The sequence below is a fragment of the Rhodnius prolixus genome, unplaced genomic scaffold (genome assembly GCF_049639745.1).
Source record: "Rhodnius prolixus isolate KJV_2025 unplaced genomic scaffold, Rpr scaffold_2, whole genome shotgun sequence".
Classification (NCBI taxonomy): domain Eukaryota; kingdom Metazoa; phylum Arthropoda; class Insecta; order Hemiptera; family Reduviidae; genus Rhodnius; species Rhodnius prolixus.
In genome coordinates this window covers 60,944,784-60,964,455 of record NW_027411592.1, presented here as the reverse complement: position 1 = coordinate 60,964,455, position 19,672 = coordinate 60,944,784, and the positions used below count along the sequence as shown (strand labels likewise).

The window sequence follows — 19,672 nt, the reverse complement described above, 5'->3', positions numbered from 1 at the left end:
TAGAATATTCGTTTGTATTAAATATGTTATTAAAATTATGAATTAAAAGAGAATTGGCTGCCGAAGTGCTGTTTCGAAATTTATAAAAGGAAACCATTGGAGTAAATTTCGAAAATAATAAAAAAAGAAAGTTCGAAACCTATGCAATAGAATGTCCAGGTCTTCTTAAATTATGTTGTTGTTTTTTTACACGTTAATTCTTTTACTAAATTGTTAATTATCTTCAAACATATTTTTTAAAAACTATAATTAAACGTATTCAAGTTAATCATCTGTTTCTTTAGAGAGAGAGAGGGAGAGAAAAAAAATCTAGAATCATCTGTTAAAATTTTTCCACAGCTTTCTTAATTACAATCAAGTTAATGTATTGCTAATATTTAGAAGGCCTAAAAAAAAATAAATGCTTTATAAATAATTCAGGGGTTTCCTCCCCTCTCCTCTTTCATAAGATTTATTAAGATGAGTACTTAAGGATGATTTATGGACCAAAAAAAGGATCAGTAGATACAAGAAAGTGTAGAGAGTCTTTAATGACATTATTTTAAAGACCACATAATATATATCATGTCCTGATTGCTCTGATATATCGTGTTTAAAGATGGTTTTGTAATGATGATTGGACCTACCAGCCCACTAAATGTCCACGTTTTCTTTACCTATTGATTAATAATTTGTTTTTAAGATTAAGTTGAATAATTGTAGAAATCAGTTCTTAATTGATTTTATTTAAAATTAAGAGCTCTTTTTTTTTTCAAACGTACTTCCGGGCTTCGGAAGAAGTGTTTTCTCCGTTACACTGTCTTATCACCGGAAAATAAGAAGCTCCTGCCTTCCTCTTCGGCGCTACAGTCCTAAAAGGACCAGGGCCTTCTCAATCAAGGCTTACCACTAAGCTCTATCAAGAGCAAGAAGCTCCCAAGGATGAGAAAGTCCTATAAGGGCCAACAGCTGGATTCGAACCTGGTGTTTGAATTCCAAGTATAAGTCCACTGGGCTAATCGGGACATGCATTAAGTCCCATCTACAAATTATATTCCTAAACTCTACCTGTGGAGAACGATTATGTGATATCCTCAGATAAAACCCCCACTAGTTAATTAATGACGTAAATCCACGTAAAAACATCCCAAGAATCTACTGGGACTTGGTTAGCGTAATTCCAGTTCTTACTTCATGAACTCCTTGCAGCACGTACATTTTGCGTGAGTTACAACACTTTGGGGTCTGTCTGTTGTTGGTGTTTTTTTTTTAAACTAGAAAATGTTTATTATTAATGTTATATAGTCACACCAAGTAGTTATAGGATTTAAATTTCTAAAAATGGAATTTACTTGAAGTTTTTATGGCTCTTAAGTTCCAGAATTTAATGAGGCCCCCCCTCGTTGCTCTCTTATAATCCAGATTTAGATTTTACTACCCGCAGAAAATCTTGCTCCCATCTATTTTACTCTACCTTCTTCTTCTTCCATTAACTTTCCTACGTCTTCAGATGATGTTGCAGAAGATTGAGGATGTCTTCATATTAAAAAATAAAATAAAGTACTACGATTTTACACACTGCTTTTAAAGACTAGCAGGCTCTCGGTTCTTCTTCTACATCTCTTGCACCTCACTATTTTAGGTAGTCTTAACATCCAAGTTTTGTTAACGACTCTGTAAGACGTCACCACCACATATGGTATGATGATAATTCTCCAGGGCGGCTGCCAACCTCGGTAGTAACTACTATTTAGTCTTCTTCTTCTTCTTCTTGGGAGCCCCCCTTCACCAGTATGTTCGTCCACAGTCTACTGAGAAGAACTTGCCTTTTAATTCAAACGGTAGAATTTATTGTCACACCATTTTTTTTAAGTACCCACCTCTTAATTTAAAATCTTATTAATTCGTCCCACCATCTTTTGCTTCCTTTTTAACAATTTAATTCTACTTCTAACTTGGTATATTTATTAACTTAATAAATGACTTGACTGTCAACCTCCTTATTATTCCAGCAATTATCTTATGCTTAAAAAGGAAATAAATTGAAAATTAAGTGGTCACGGATTACGAAAAAGTGGTATTTAAAGAGATAGTATGTGTATCTTTGATTTTAGCCATCATAGCACACATGTTTTGTAGTATTCCTGCCTGGTTTCAGACTTCCAGTCATCATCAGAGGTAGATTAATAATTTTAGGAAGGTTACATGGTCAAAAAATAAAGTAAAGTAATTGCCTATTTTCTCAGGCAAGCTTTACGTCCAACTACCAAATTAGGTGTCATAGATGGAGGCGATTAGCAAATATACTTTGCTGTAAATTTCTCATATTGACCATTAACTAAAATCCAAGGCTTATTTATACCTGGGGAATTGAACCCACTAAACCAACAATACATCTTAGCATTGCGGGTCTAGTCTCTTAACCGCCTTAACATACTTTACTATAAATTTCTCATATTAACCATTAAATAAAATACAAGACCTAGACCTGGGGAATCGAACCCACCAAACCAACAATACATCTTAGCATTGCGGGTCTAGTCTCTTAACCCCCTAACATACTTTACTATAAATCTCTCATATTAACCATTAAATAAAATCAAAGGCTTAAAACAGGGGAATCGAACCCACTAAACCAACAATACATCTTAACATTGCGGGTCTAGTCTCTTAACCGCCTAACATACTTTACTATAAATTTATCATATTAACCATTAAATATTATACAAGACCTAGACCTGGGGAATCGAACCCACCAAACCAACAATACATCTTAGCATTGCGGGTCTAGTCTCTTAACCGCCTTAACATACTTTACTATAAATTTCTCATATTAACCATTAAATAAAATACAAGACCTAGACCTGGGGAATCGAACCCACCAAACCAACAATACATCTTAGCATTGCGGGTCTAGTCTCTTAACCCCCTAACATACTTTACTATAAATTTCTCATATTAACCATTAAATTAAATCCAAGGCCTAGACACCGAGAATCGAACCCACTAAACCAACAATACATCTTAGCATTGCGGGTCTAGTCTCTTAACCGACTAACATAAATACTTTTCTGTAAATTTCTTTTATTAACCATTAAATGTGTGTTATTCAAATTAATATAACCTAGTACATGTTTAAGGGTTTTCTGTAAGTTTTGCCATGGGTTAGACAATTTTTTTTAAAAAATAATTAATTTTAATGTAGAGCGAAATTTATCAACTTGCATTTTGGAAAGCAGACAATGTACGAGTATATATATTTTGATGTTGGGCCCAAGGAGCCCTGATTAATGATATTCAAAAATCTAAAATAATTACATTTATGATATCTGGATTGGTTATTTTTATTCGTAAATTTTAAAAATAAATTTAGTAAATTAATGTCAGTTTCGGTTAGACATTTTGTGCAGTATTTTATTCAACGTGTAATGTCTTGGACAGAGTGTCTAATAAAGTTTCTGTCGGGACAGAGTTATTGTTGTACTTGTGTGTGTGTGTTGGGGGGGGGAGTTCGAGAGAGAATGAGAGAGAGGGAGATGTGCAGACATCACTAGTGACCTCAGCTATATTGTATTGTTAGCTCGTAAAAAGCGATAGGGACTTCTACCTTTATCTACCTCCCTACATCTTATAGTGGTACAGCATCCTAGTGTCCTGGACCACACAGGTCGTACCATCTATTTTATCTTCCCCTATATATATATATATATATATATATATATATATATATATACATACATACATACATGCACACACATGGAATATTTGTCGATTATGAGGTTTCTTCACGTTATCTTTTCCATTTTATATTTATCAATCATTATAAACAGGAGTCCTGATTTTATTGATTAAATTTTCTAACATCGTAATTACTTCTTCTTCTCATTAGAGGAGGAAGAGAATAGTCATCTTGGCGAGGATGTTCCTGGCCTTTTTAGTTCTTCTAGTCATGTTTTCCTTCATCATATTTCCGGTAAGAGAAAGTAAAAAAGAGAAACTGCCCTGTGAAAAGTGAAACAAAGCGAAAGAATTTCTAGTTTTAAACGATGATTTATCGGAAGAATCTATTCCATATAATGCGCATGTGTCGAGAGAGTTTAGATTCTTGCAAAGGTAACACTCTCATCAGTGTTGTCTCTACAGGTAATTTAGTAGAGCTCAAACTCCTTTTTTGGGAAACCGCTATTAATTGAAATGGCTGGCCTATTTTGTCTTATTATTATTAGAAGTACAACAATGTGTTTTTACTGTAACTTTTTTTTTTTCTTTTCAAAGACCAAATGCCGACTTATGTATATACTTTCGCTCTGTACAATGTGTCACTGGCTGCTGCAAAAATCTTCACACCTACTAGGGCAAAGTGAAAATTTCTTATAATGTGGAACTTATAAACTTTTATTTCAAATCATTTTGCCCAATAAACTTCGATTAAGGGGGACTTCTGGAAAAGTGATTGGTCTAGGCTTTCATCCAACTACCAAATTAGGTGTCCGTGTGCGGAGGCGACTAGCAAACATACTTTACTATAAATTTCTCATATTACCATTAAATAAAATCCAAGGCTTTGACCGGGGGAAGCGAACCCACTAAACCAACAATACATCTTAGCATTGCGGGTCTAGTCTCTTAACCGCTCGGCTATCATGGCGCATAATTTTTCTAAGTAAAGTTTTCTTATGAAGTATCAGTGTTTTGTGGTGTTCCTTGAGTATAAAAAAAAGAAGTGGTTTTCACAGATTGGCCTGAATTCAGATTTTTAGCATTTTGTAAGAAAATTTTTGAATTAGATTTTTTGGTAATAGTAGTAAGAAAAAGTCATGCGAGTGTTCACAATATATTTTATTGCGATATGTGGTTGTTGTTTCCGGCTAACGTATGGTAAGGAGTTATTGCAGCTGTGTATGCTTGTAAAAGGCCCTTTATATAAACAACAACACTTGTTGAACTATAAAGTTTCTCTCGTTTGCGAGAAATAGGCCCCATCTTTTTTGTTTTTATTGTGCTATGAACGCAGCGATATTCTGACTTAATCCTAAAATAATAATAATAAAAACTCTTGTCTCTTAAAAAAAAAAAAAAAACCTCTGGTTGTTTTTATAGCTTTTGTGAAATATTGATTATGTGTACTAACCTAAATTTTTTAATAAATATTTATTTGTTTTGTAAACCAGTCAGCTGATCGATTGTCATTATAACAGCTGTGCATTTAACATCAGCTGATTACATTACGTAAATCTGAACTCAATGTGTCAATCCATTTTAGTTTTTTTTGTTTACAGTTTGTTTTTGTTGTAAATATAATCTGATTATTTTAAAATCTGTTTGACAGAAGAAACATGTTTTCATAATGTCGAATGAAGGACGGAATGAATATGAAAAAAATGAGTTGAAAATGAATCGGTTTGAATCAAGTGGGAATGAATCTCATTGAATAAAGTGGGAACGAATCTATTTTAATGAAGTGGGAACGAATCTATTTTAAGGAAGTGGGAACGAATCTCATTGTATGAAGTGGGAACGAATCTCATTGTATGAAATGGGAACGAATCTCATTGTATGAAGTGGGAACGAATCTATTTTAAGGAAGTGGGAACGAATCTCATTGTATGAAGTGGGAACGAATCTCATTGTATGAAATGGGAACGAATCTGTTTTTAGGTTCTGCGAAATCATTGAAATACTCATCTAAAACATGGATATTAACCTCATAAACATGTAAAAACGTTAAAAATAGTTGAAAACAAATTAATGAATCACTATTAAAATGCAATTATCTAAATGACACTTGCTTGAAGTAGTTAAAAGAAACTTGTTTAATTACTAAGCAAGCTTGAAATTAACACAAACTTCTCTTTTATGATCAGCTTAACAGAGAGTAATGGACAGCAAAAGAGATGTTTAATTTTTCAAATAGAACTTTTAGATAAAAACGCTCTCTTTAAATTATAGTGCAGCGGTTTAAAATGTTCAAGAAAAAGTTATTTTAATTTTTTTAAAGCAACTAGTCACCATCTGAACACTGTAATAAAAGAGTGTTCAAAAAAAAAACCCGACTCCGTACAGATGAGATAAAAAGAAAGTTTTAATTACAACCAAAGTCAATCAAAAAGTTGTAAAAATAAAAAATAAAAAAAGCGAAAAGGTAGGGGAAGTATTTTAATGAAATCGTTGGAGCTGAGAGGGGGATTCTATCAAGTTTCGTGGAAATAATTTAATTAAAAAAAAATAAAAATTGTATTATTAATTCTTTGAAATGGTTACACTTAATGATATCACCAGGAATACAGGGATGTAAAGGGAATGGTCACAAGAGTTGGCTGTGTCCTCTGTCTTGCTGCGAGATCATCAGGGATGTCATGGTGTGTCAGGGCGAGAAACGTCTTAGCCTAAAGTTATTCAATGTGCCAGCTTCCTCTGATTCTTGTGATTTTTTTCTGGAGAACCTAGTAGAATTGGAGTGGGGTGTGTACCCACTTCCCCTGAAGAATACTTCCCAAAAATTTTTTAAATTTTGAAACATCAGGGTGCTGGGGACACTTGGGAAATTATTCTTGACTACCGGGTTTTTCTTTGTCCTTAGGACTGATCTGTAGAGCTAGGTTTCCTTTTGTACTGGACCGGTAACAACATCCTTAGAACTTAGGGTGTGCGAAATGTTTGGAGAGCACCCTATAGGGTGTGCGCCATGTTTGGAGAGCTCCTATAAAGTGTGCGCCATGTTTGGAGAGCTCCTATACTCTCTGAAATGCTAGGGTAGTTGCAAGGAGAAGGGTGCATACTCTAAATATATCCCATTTCTGTGAAAGATGATATAAAATTTCTTCGCGGTTGTGCAGCCCTCTAAAGTCTTATTTAAGTTTAATGTGTGGACTTATCACCTGTTAAGTATTAATAAGTATTAAGTATTTTACATAAATGCTAAATTTGTAAAAAACTTGCCGACCGGAAGTGCCGTTGAATAGAATTTCTATATTTTTTTTAGATACTTTTTCTAAAATAGTTCCTTTTTAAGTGACTTATCTATAATTTGGAAATCATCTACTTTTCAGTACAACTTCTATGTTTGAAGAGAGTTTAAAATTACGTAAGTCGTGTGAGTGTGTTCTCGCCGGGTTTTTAATTATATGTTCATTATTTATAGACGAATTATTGATGTCAATTTTTTTTTAGTGCAAACACGTTTTAGTTCCAATGGTTTGATTGAACTAGATTGGAGTTAATTGTCCGTTACAACAAAATACCCGCATGCGTTCCTACTTATTTGAAGGAAGGCTAACTTAAATAGCAGTAGCCATCACGATCTTACTGCTAACTAGAGACATTATACAGAAAATTGAAAATCTGTCATCAGCCCCTACCCCCCAATAGGATGAGAGTCCCAGATATTCAATTTCCTTCCGGTTGGAAATTGAAACTGCCAGCAGATACTGGTAGGAAATGTTTCTACAGGCTTTGTAGTATAATATTGATCGGCTTTATTTCTGAAGTATATTGTATACACACTATAGAGTCCTGCTATTTGTGGTATAATAATGTTACTATGCCATCATTGTAGTTATTAAAAATGCGGTGTTTGTAGAAAAATCCCTGGAAAACTTGAACTTCTTGGATTTTAATGAGAGCTAGCAAGTACGAGTATGTAGGCGCCACGATAGCCGAGCGGTTAAGAGACTAGACCTGCAATGCTAAGATGTATTGTTGGTTTAGTGGGTTCGATTCCCCCTTGTCTAGGCCTTGGATTTTATTTAATGGTTAATATGAGAAATTTACAGTAAAATATGTTAGGCGCTTAAGAGTCCTAGACCCGCAATGCTAAGATGTATTGTTGGTTTAGTGGGTTCTATTCCCCCTGGTCTAGGCCTTGGATTTTATTTAATGGTTTATATGAGAAATTCATAGTAAAGTATGTTTGCAAGTCGCCTCCGCCCACGACACTTAATTTGGTAGTTGGATGTAAAGCTCGCCTGGAAAAATAGGCAGATTTTTCTTTTTACTTTTCTTACTGAAGTAAGAGAAAGTTATTGCGATCGAGAAAAATTTTCTACTTTTAATTTTTACCGGAAGTATCTTGATTTGAGGAAGTCTCCTGATTACCCGAATCACTGGTCAATGCTAATTAAGTCTGTCTGTTTTTGTTCAGCATAATTTTTTTATCCAGAAAAGCCAACCAAATCAATCGAAAGGGCCACTTTGATGATCGATTTTTCATGTTTTTATTTGTCCTAGAATTGACATAGCCCTTAATCATAGTTTACAAATATTTTAAGCATCATCTCACTTATTTAATTGATCCAAAACAAATAAATATAATTACAATATGAAATATAGGTAAAATGAGCCGGTCTATCAGATTTTGTTCTACCATTACATACTTCAAAATTTAGACTATCCATCATTTCTAAAAGCAAAGTACCTCTTTTATTCAGGTTATTATCATAAGAAAATCTGGGCCACTCTAGTTTGGTTTCAAAAAACACTTGCTCGTCCGAGTAATCTAAATTTCCTACCCTTGCATTAAAATCACCCATAATAACAAACAACGTTTCGGAAGGAAGAGTTTCTTTAAGAAAATCAATTTTCTCTCGAAAGATAGTGCTACAAGAGTCCACATTCACAGTGGGTCCCCAATATAAACAACCTAACACCAAAGTATTGCATTCCACAATTAATTTTACTATTAAAAACCACTCATTTGATTCAATAAGTGAAATTTTAGGCTCATATAATTTTTTATAAAATAGCATTAGTCCACCACACGCTCTTCCATATTTCGAGACTTTTGTAGCTTTTACTTTGAAATGAGAAAAATCTTTGAGAAAAACAGGTATATTTAACAGATCAGCATCCGAAAACCAAGTTTCTACAAAACAGAATACTTCGATTTTTGAGAATAATTGTGCAGTTTTATGATTTAGATATAAATTATTTAAATTAGTAAAGCCAGAGATATTACAGAAAATAATACTGAATTCTTTATTTACTTTTATATTTTGCTTACTACTATGATTAGATGGAGTTTGTTGATCCAGTTCTTTGGTGGAAACGAAAATTGTCGAGTTTCTTCAAAGTTTCTCGCTTGACTTTCTTGCTGGATTGATTGTCTTCTTTGGAAGACTTAGAAGTTTCGGGATAACATTCCGAAATTAAACGTTCAGCCTCTTCCAGAGAATAGTTTTGTCCTTTTAATTTAATATAGTTACGGCTTATTATACAAGTTGGTTCGTATTTTTTCAAGCTCTGCAAACATTGGTAAAGCTTTCTTCTATACTCCCTCTCCTCACGAGTCCGATCCGGTGCAATTTGTATTTTGTTCCTATTAAATTCAGTCCTTTTTTTCCATAAATCCGACATAAATTTATTGCTTGTCAACGAGAGACATATGGGTCTCGGATTCTTCCCCCTACCAATACGGTAACAGTTATTAATTACTAAATCAGGTAAATCAAATGCAACTTCGTTGCAGACTTTTTTGACTACATTCAAAGTGTCCACAACATGTTCATCTTTTTCCTCCGGAACTCCATAAATTATGACATTATTTTTTTTTGCTTCCTTTTTCAAGAACTCTATTTCAGCTTGCTGACGCTTTATAATCTTATCCTGTTCAAAAGTTTTAACTTTAAAGTTTCGAATTTCTACATACAAGTCATTGATAGTTGTTTGCAATTTATCAAATTTTTCCACCAGAGATCTATTTTCCTGAGTTCCTTGCTTAATTGCGTCCATAATATCCTCAAGCGATAAAGACATTTTAATATGGAAAAAATTAAATATAAGCAAAACTTTTAACCAATAAGTAGAGCAAGTTAAAAGTTCGATAAACAAACTAGGCAAAACAACCTTTGTTTACTATTCAATACTATATTGATATAAATATAGATTAAGATACCTGAGTAGAATAGTGGGGGACACCAAGTATACGCCTACTTTCCAACAGCACAAAATTTTCTAATAAAATTCTTATTAAATGTATAATCTTCTTTTATTAATAACTCGATAACTATTAATATAATGAAATCAAAACTTCCACAAATATCAGGTTCTAATTATACTTCACATGTTTCACAAAAATAAAGTTCATAAAACTTATGCTGACCACAATAAAAACTTGGTTATAAGACAGAGCTCAAAGTAACGATGTTGCCTCTTCGCTTACTCGTACCAAACTCCTATATTTCCACAGTGGGGAAAAGTCTAATTGATATGGTCTGGGTGAATGATTCGGCCTTAAAATTAATAAATGATGTAGCAGATATATTAGATGTTGCAAACTCTCAACAACTTAATAACGTTTATAATTATTTTTTATCTGTTTTAAAATTCAGAAAATTTGTGTTTACTTGTTTTGATTGGTAAGTAGAAGAAAATTGTATTCAGTTATGCACCAGTGAATTATTTTTTTCGTTTATTTTGTACCACTCACTGTAATATGTTTTCATAAATACAGAATATTTATCTATCTAATTACAATATGAACTAACAACAAATTCCTTCTGTTTCAAGTTGTGAACTCGGTATGTTCATTCATTTATTTTTAAGTCCAAAAAGTCGTGCGCACCAATACGAGTTATTTTTTTATACAGTTGGAGGTTGTTGAGTGTATGTGTGTGTGAGACGCACATAACGTTGTATCACTATAGTGAGAGAGAGAGAGTGACAGAGAGGGCACATCCCCATGTAGGCGTTTTTAAATTACCAGTACTCGTTAAACTGAAGGCTAGCTGGAATTCCAGAATTCCAGGTAGCATGGAGGAGCGCAGGTGTTTAGTACGTACAGGTAGTTGAAATTAGTTGATGCTGCCCACACATTCATGCTTCATTTAAAGTGTTCATTCATGCGTTGCATGTTTTTAGCGGTTTTCAGTTTTTTACTCCCAGATATTTGAGATGTTATCTGGATGCTGTAATTAAAATTATATGGTGATTAGTTAGGTTTCTCTTCTTTTTTTTTTAACCTGGAGTTTTTCTTATCTGTACTATCATCGGTGTGGTAGTCTCACCTCATATTGGGTACTGTGTTGTTAGCTGTAGTTGAGGTTGATGTTGATGAGTACAGTCATGTTAAAGAAATTTAGTAGCTATTTATTTATAAACAAGAGAGGATAATTAGATAAGCCAAAACCGTGAAGCCAGAAACCTGAAGCCAGAACCATGGTTTGGCTTCCTCCAAAAACCTTTCGCAATCACTTTTGCCCCCCTAACTTTTGAATTTTCCTGTGACCCTCCAATATCAATTTTATCAGATTAGTTATTTAATTTGGTAATTGATACACCGGGGACGCCCCCGATGAGGGAGAGAGTGGACTAGCCCACATTTTCAGGGAACTTGGCGTCCCTGTGGGTATCGCAGCTTATTAAATAATACGAAAATAACAGTTACCAACTCTCGTCACTTCTTAATACGTACAGGTTTCTGCAGAGATAGTTGGTGGTGTGTAAACTATATTTGGGTTTAGCAACCCACATTTAACCCACAGGCAAACTCGAGCTCATCAACACTAACATACGTGAACTTTATACTTTCAACACAATACTTTACAGACGCCTTATATATAGGTATATAATACATAAGTGACATATCCATGACATACGTATAATGAATTACATCTTCTTGAAAATAAAAAGGCCTTAGCTATTGTTGCGAAGTGGAAAATTGTGAGAAGACACTGCTGAGCTTTTCCTGGAGGATCAAAGACTTTGAAAGAAAGAAAGTTTTTTTTACGAACCGTGGAAAATCATTGACTTTTCTACTGGAAACTCATTTTTCTTCCAGAAAAGAACCATCAACATGAACGAGGAAGTCCTTCTTTGGTACCAGTATTTTTATAAAGAAAGAAGGAAGTTATACTCTCCTTTTCTAGGAAATGCAATACTCTCCTGCCTTGCAGGTTAATCCAGAAAATGAATTCCCACGATTCGGTGCAGTTTTCTGGGCAGTTAACCTGTTCGTTTTTTTGTTTTTGCCTTGATGCTTCAATTAACGTGTTTTTTAATTGATGACAAAGGATGTGTTCGAGGACTTCAATGGACCTGCCACTAGAATTTCCAATTTTTTTTAAGCGCCTCTGCACTGAAAATGGAAAACTAGATTACTCAGTTCTTATGGGAGTCTGGAGTGTCCCTGGGTGTATTTCAGAGCCAATAAACATGGCCAACTATTACATCCTGGGTATTCTATTGAGAGCTATATTTCATTAGAAACCACAAGGGAGCTATAAAAGATACTCCAGCTTGCGGTGAATATGTTTTAATGGTCACATATCTGCAGTAAGAGGACATTAAATGGGTGAGAAGAGGAGAGGCATTTAGTGAACATGGTAGTTGTGTACAGTTGAACCATGATTGTTACAGAGAACCATGGTTGTGTAAACAGAATACCATGGTTTCTGCAGAGGCGTGCCTTTAATAAAATAGTAAATTAAACTAAGTTATTCACAGAAACAACAATATTAACCACTGGAAATAGGATCTACAAGGGAGAAGAGTGCTTACAGAGCTGGTTATTGGCTCATTTTAATTGTTTTGTGCAATGAAATACACACAGCTGTTATAAGTTTGTTCAAGTGGATGCCAATGTGAGTGACGACAATAAGTCTGCGCATTGATTGAATCCATTTAATATAGTCACTCATATTCGCCATTGAAGAAGAAGAAGAAAAATAATGTTCCTAAGCATTGCACACGACATCTGTACCTGAAGTTTCAATAAGAAGCAGGACTTAGGTGTGTGGTAACAGATTGTTGCCTGCCAGCGCAAGATGTTGAAGTGTATGAATGTGTTTAGCCAATGTAAACATATCTCACTGAGTAGATGGAACAGTACAGGAACATAAGCTGTATTGTTTTGTAAGTACAGATGGCCGTGGCATAAGGTAACATGTTAGAACATGTTTCCCCTAACTATATAAACACATTGAGTGGTGTTAAACACATGAATCTGGTTTGAAAAAGAAAACTCTCTGTTCATACTATTTTTTTTTAACCACTGGTATGTATTTCAGCCAGATTACAAAGTCAATAATGGACTCGCCCCTAAACGTTTGTACGGTTCTCCCTTTTATTTGGTTGCTTTCAACGCTTCTACCTTACCAACTTAAAATTTAGGGAGAACAGGAAAGAGATCGTAATAGCTTCAACGGTAGAAAACCCTTTTTCCGTTGCTTGTAATTAGTTAGTTACCTAATCCTACTGGATGAGAGGAATTATGGAAATCGTTTTTATCAAGAAAATCTTAAAAGACAGTTAACTGGTGGTACTTCCGGTAAGTAAATTTGAACTAAAACCTTAGTGGGAGCGAAATATTTCTGCGATTTAACGTTTCTCGAGATACAGTGTGACAGACAGACGTTTCGAACTCAGGGGACTTCAAAAATGATGACTTATGTATTAACCAAGTCCGTGTAAAATGTAATACATAATAACGTGATCAATTAATATTGACGTAAAGTATTTGTTATCGATAGCGTGAAGATAATTTGTGATAATGGAAGAGGAAGTGGATAATTTCTTATATTACTGTCCAAATAAAGTACAGCCTGTTAAATAATTAGGGAGAGAAATCTCCTCCCTCCTTCTATGGTTTCATTTCAACTAACAACCCCTGTGGATGGACGTGGGAACTGTGATGATGGGGATATTGGGTATTCTCCATAAGGGTAGCCCACCACGTCTAGTCGCCTCAAAGTATTAGGGTACGTACGATGGACTTCCGGTTTTATTAAGAGCTGCAATTGACGTCACACTGAGCAGTGTACATCCTTCCCGTCTTTTTTTTTTTTTTTGTTGGCTAATGTCGCCAACAGATGTATCGGATGAATACCGTTTTGAAATCGCCTAGCTCACGTGTCTAGTACACGTGGCTTACCTGCAAACAATTATCTTTTTCTTTTTTTTAAAAAAATAATAATAAACCATGTGTGTAGCTAATCTTGTATTGAACACTAAATTTTTTCTCAGCCCGAATAAAATGAGTCAATCGGAACCTTGTTTTCCCAGGCTCCCCTATAACATCCCTTATACGAGTAACCACAGCCTTTTCTTTCTACTTCATTAATTTAGGAAACTGCGTTTTGCTAAAGTAGTGATTCAAGTAGGCTGTAGATTTTTCACTTGTGTACGCCGGAAGTAAAAAAAAAGTTAATCAGGAATAGTCTTGTATACGATAAAAATAGATAAGTCCTGTTATATTTGATCATTTCTTCGTTCCCAGTTGGTCATTCCCTGGTTTTAAGCGAAAGCATGTTCCTAAGATGAACCATCCAGAGCCTATAAGCTCTCTCAGTAAGCCGCACCGTTAACTTTACTTACTAGCCCTCATTCATTTTAATTTTAATGAATGAACTATATACCTTCTTACTTAAATCAAATTTATTAATGAAAAACTGATTTATTTATTTGATTCATAAATATCCTCTGTGAACTTACTTCTTTCATTTTTTGTTTTTTTTTTTGTCGTAGTAGTAGTAAACTATTTTTTATTGAACACTAAATAAGTTTTTATTTTGATTAGGTAGGTATTTTTAGATTTATTATTTAACAATTCAAATTAATAACTTGAATCTTTGTTTGATTTTTTGATTAATAAACAAATAAATTACTTTTATGAATAATTCAAATCATCATCATCACAGTAGTTATTTTCAAGAATCCAACTTGGGTAGAAAGTAGGAAGGGGTTGGGGCAAAGTTAATTTAGTTTGGTAACTTGATTAAAACATCTGTGAAGTAGAAACCAATGTCAATTAAACCTATTGTTAGAATAGATCTAGTTTTTTTTTTTTTTTTTTTTTTGTTATAAAAGCTACTGAACTACTTACTTCTAACTTTAAAGACTAACAATAAAGATTTAAACAATTAGGAGTTTTCTTCGATTACAGATAACATCCAGTAAATTCTTGTTCCTTACCTTCATCAATGACAATAAAAATTGGAAAAATAAAATGCTTCACAGACGATAAAGTAAAGTAATTGCCTATTTTTTCATGCGGGCTTTACGTCCAACTATCACAAATTAGGTGTCGTGGACGGAGGCGACTAGCAAACTTTAATATAAATTTCTCATATTAACCATTAATGAAATCCAAGGTCTAGACACCGGGGAATCGAACCCACTAAACCAACAATACATCTTAGCATTGCGGGTCTAGTCTCTTAACCGCCTAACATACTTTACTATAAATTTCTCATATTAACCATTAAATAAAATCCAAAGCCTAGACACCGGGGAATCGAATCCACTAAACCAGCAATACATCTTAGCATTGCGGGTCAAGTCTCTTAACCGCTTGGCTACCGTGGCGCCTCACAGTCTATAATAAATCAATAGAAATCGATTTTCAATTCCCCCCCGCAATAGTGTGCAGTTTTTAGTCAAGCAATTAAAAAAAAAAAAAAAAATCTTTTAAATTATTCAAGATTCATACCATGAAAGGAATCTTTATTACTATTTTTATTCCAAACACCTGTGAATAATGATATTATCTTCTTGTTCTGTGCAGGTAAAGAATACAAGAGTTTTGTTCCCGCTTCGAGGCTGGGAGACATTGCTGAAGCACACCTTACCGCAGGAATCTACCTGCCAGGTAGTATTTTTATTTATATATATATATTTATTTTTTACTAATAAATTAATAGAGATATATCTTTATAACACTCCCTCTACCTAAAAACCTAATATAAGTTATTCATAATTTATACCCGATAATTGGATATGCTATTTCATACGTCATCAGAAGGCGTGGCCTAACTTGGTAACTTTTTTTCTTGACTTTTTTTTTTACAGGTCGTTAGAGTAGGCTTTTGACTTTATGAGATTTCACGGGGAAGAGGGCTATTTAATAATAAATAATGACGCCATTAGTGGGTGTAGAAATAAGATAAGTCTTCCCAATTATCGCTAGGCATAATTCAATGTTGTTTTTTCCTTTAAATTCTTCTTCGCAGATTTAACAATATAGCTGCATCTCCTGTAGTATTGCAACAATCTGAGCGGGAATACTATATGTACAATTATAGTACTCGTTTACCTCTACAATTGTGCAGAATTCCATCTTTCTAGCTGCATTTTTAGATTAGATACAAGGTGTTAAAGTTTTGGAGCTTTATATTTGCTACAAATTTTGAATGGCTTTGTCTCCTTTTTCAATGCTACAATCTGTGCGGTAATATGTTTAATTATAGTACAATTGTGCACAATTCTAATTTTCTAGCTAGCTAAGCACAAAGCTTCTCCACTGTCTTTCCCAAAATAAAGATTTTATCAACCCAAAGTTCAATATGGAGGCTGTATCCGTAATGAATATTGAAACATATATGATATTAAATGACTATTTAATACAATTATCAAAGTTATTAAACTATATCCGATAGTGAAAGGATGAAAGTGTTATCTAACATAGTAATGTGTGCACGCATGCGCCCTCTATACGTATCAGTCAAGGCCCCCTATATATCGTACTAACTAAAAATCGTATAATCGTTTTCAAGGCCAGCTATACAACAATAAACTGTAAAACTTTAACACTAGATTATCTACGTCTAAAATACTGTTATTAGTGTAGAAAAATGCTACAAAATCAACTTCTCGTTTTATCAAATATTAGTTACCAAGTTATTCTAGTAGAAAAGGAAGTAGGATGGGAATTTCAAATATTGGTTATCGACTTTATTTTTTGTCTACCGGAAATGTCGGATTTGAGATCTTCCCAGGATCTAGAAAGCTGTTTAAGGGGGGGGGGGAAGCGTTATCGGAAACGTTCTAATTTTGTTTAACTACGTACACTTATTGCTTATACTTAGCGTCGATTTTTATTTGCGACATTTTTCTTTGGAAAATGCAAACAAGGACACTTTTTTTTTGGTGAGGGTGATGAGGAAATGGGCTTTCCTTTAACGTGCCATTTCATGGTACTGTACGATACCATACCCACCAATAAAATATTAAATCAGAACTAAATATGAAACATTCCAAAATTAAGGAAAACTCAGCTAAACGGAAGTGGTGCCAATTTGCTGCTAAAAACTTGCCTACAAATAGGAGACAAAAAAAAAATTACATGCTGTTCATACGAAGCATGCGGAAAATACGGGGTGTTATTTTCATGAGAAAATTCCGAACAATCCTTGGAGTAAAGGATCTCTACTTCTGATTGAGCAATTTTTTTTTTCCAAATTTGGAAATTTTAACTCGGGTGGAAGTAGAGAGCCCTAATCGAATCTTAGTCGAAGGATGCTCCTGTTTCAAATTAAAGTTACAGATCTGCGCTTGCGCAAGTAGCTCACAAATTTTTAAAGGAAATCGTACGGAACTTCTGGCGAGAAAATTCTAAAATACTGAGAAAATCGAACCCCAGTAATTTGATACTTCTGGTTGATCGATTTTGACTAAAACTTTATATTTTGGTGTCTTCTGTTTTTGACATCGAATCGAAAAAAACAAAAAAACAATTTGTATATTCAGCGATCAGTAGAGCTACGGTGTATACTTACATACACATATTTCATGAAAACCACTTTTACTCACTTAGAGTGACCAGAACATGGGATATATCCGGTGAAATTCACAATTTCGAATTGCTAGAGTGAGAGAGAGAGAGAGAGAGAGTGAGATAGAGAGAGAGAGAGAGAAAAAAAAATAATAAATTCCCAAAAGGCGTAACCAGGAATGAAACTTTCCAAAATGGACCAATCCCTCACAAAAACTATAGCCCATAATTGAAATCTCCTAAATATTAGCTAATAAATTTCTCTAGCCTAGCCTTTTAAAACAATATATACTTAAAAATAAAGGTACCAGGATCAAGTTTTGGTACACACAATACCAAACGCTACCCGGCTATCAATATAAATGATAACCTGCGGAAATATAACCTCCTCTAGTACCAATTTAAAACCAGATGAGTAATTCCTGTAGTTAAGAGAAGTTCTAGAAAGTGGTTTTAACTGATATATCATCCACACTTAACAGGTGGCTTGAAGTAGATTAGAATGAGGTTAAGATGACGCTCTGGACCAATCGTAGTACCAAACCCCGTGTAATGGTTACTTGAAACCATTTTTTTCTATACTTATATAATTAATGATATTTCCAGTTGTGGAATTGGCTTCAAACTTGGAAGTTGAGCAACAAAAACAGTGTGTAGATAAATCGATACTTTTGAGAGAACCCTATCGACCTCCCCTTCATCTCTAATAGTACCCTTAATTAAGCTTAATCGTCCACAATAAATTGCCGAAAGTTTTATACATTTAGTGATTCAACTGTGGAAACTAATCGATAAATTAGAATCGATAACTTAGAATCGATAAATTAATTCAAAGCAATTTGAAAGAAAAATCAGATCATTACTAAACAACAACGTGAAAAAAATAATCACAAAACTTCCCCTCTAAAGTGTAAGAGAAATGAGAGAGAGAGAGAGAGAGAGAGCGATAGGGTAACAAAGAAGAACTAAACACATTTAAATGTTAATATACAAAACTGAAACCGAAGTTTAAATAAACTGAACACCGTTTAAGCTTCACTTTCGAAAAGAATTTAAATAAATTAAAACACAACAAAAACCTACAACGTGATCAACTCACTAAAAAAAATGTTTACCTTCTTGTAAAAAAACATATGGTGTGGAGAGGTTACACTTTCTGGAACAGCTGTTCTAAATTAATTTTCATAAACAGCTGATTTAATAAATACAAGCCAAGTAAATTAATATTATAATTAAAAAATTACTTTTTTAATAAAAAAAAAAGACAAGTTTTTAATTAACAATACACACACACACACAAAAATAATAAAAATAAATAAAGAAAGTAAAATAAAAATTATTATGACCTTTATAGTTTGACCAATGTCGTGTTGCCTTTATTATGACCAATATTCCCACGACCCAAATATCCACTATTATTGGCTCACACAAAAGGACGGATTGTTTTTTTATAATGAAAAGTAAAAAAAAAAAAAAAAAACTTCGTATATGGTTAATTCTTATCTATTGGCTAGATCTAAAAGCTGCTACCCTTTTTCATTGGTTATAAAATGTCACTTATGCACATGTTTATTAAAAGCAAGTGATCTACTGGTTTGTCGAAAATAAATCTCGTTGTGAAGACTCACACCACTGACTTCCTCTTACGAAGTTTTTATAATTCACCATTTCCGGTAAAATATGTTTCCTGTAAAGGTTATGAATTTATTATGATTTTTTTGTAATCATGATACAAATTTTCAAGAAAATCTGTAAGGAAATTGGTTTTTGTAAAGTGATAGTTCCGGTAGGCAAATTTTGACCAAAAACCAATTCGCAAGATCTCAAAGCGGGACATTTCCGGTTGAAAATAAAATATTTTGAAAATCTGAAACGATCGCGCAGTATTTCCGGTAATCAGCTAAACCAACAGACGAAAAGAAGTTCTCTTGGTTTAATAGAAAGTTTCTAAAGACTTTTAAGAAATATTTCGTGACTGATTATAAAATCAAGATTGTGTGGAGCTTCTCAATCGGTTTTTTTATTTCCCTAAACAAAATTATTGCCGACTCACTTCAGACCTGATCGCCAAATGGGAAATTTATATTTTATAATTATATGCATCCGGTTTACACGATTAAAATTTGTAAAAAGTTACAACATAACATTAAGGAAGAACTCGTGTAAAGAACATTACATTTCATCCTCTCTCAAAGACTTAACACGTATACA

At 33.7% G+C, this 19,672-nt stretch overlaps 1 protein-coding gene across 1 annotated transcript in view; it reads left to right on the top strand.

The window, feature by feature from the left end:
• The window catches only part of LOC141448503 (uncharacterized), a 573,566-nt gene that overhangs the window by 358,381 nt on the left and 195,513 nt on the right, over positions 1-19,672 (top strand). Inside the window, exon 7 of the mRNA XM_074116881.1 lies at positions 15,476-15,559. Coding sequence (XP_073972982.1) covers positions 15,476-15,559 — 84 coding nt within the window. The remainder of the gene's footprint in view (positions 1-15,475; positions 15,560-19,672) is intronic.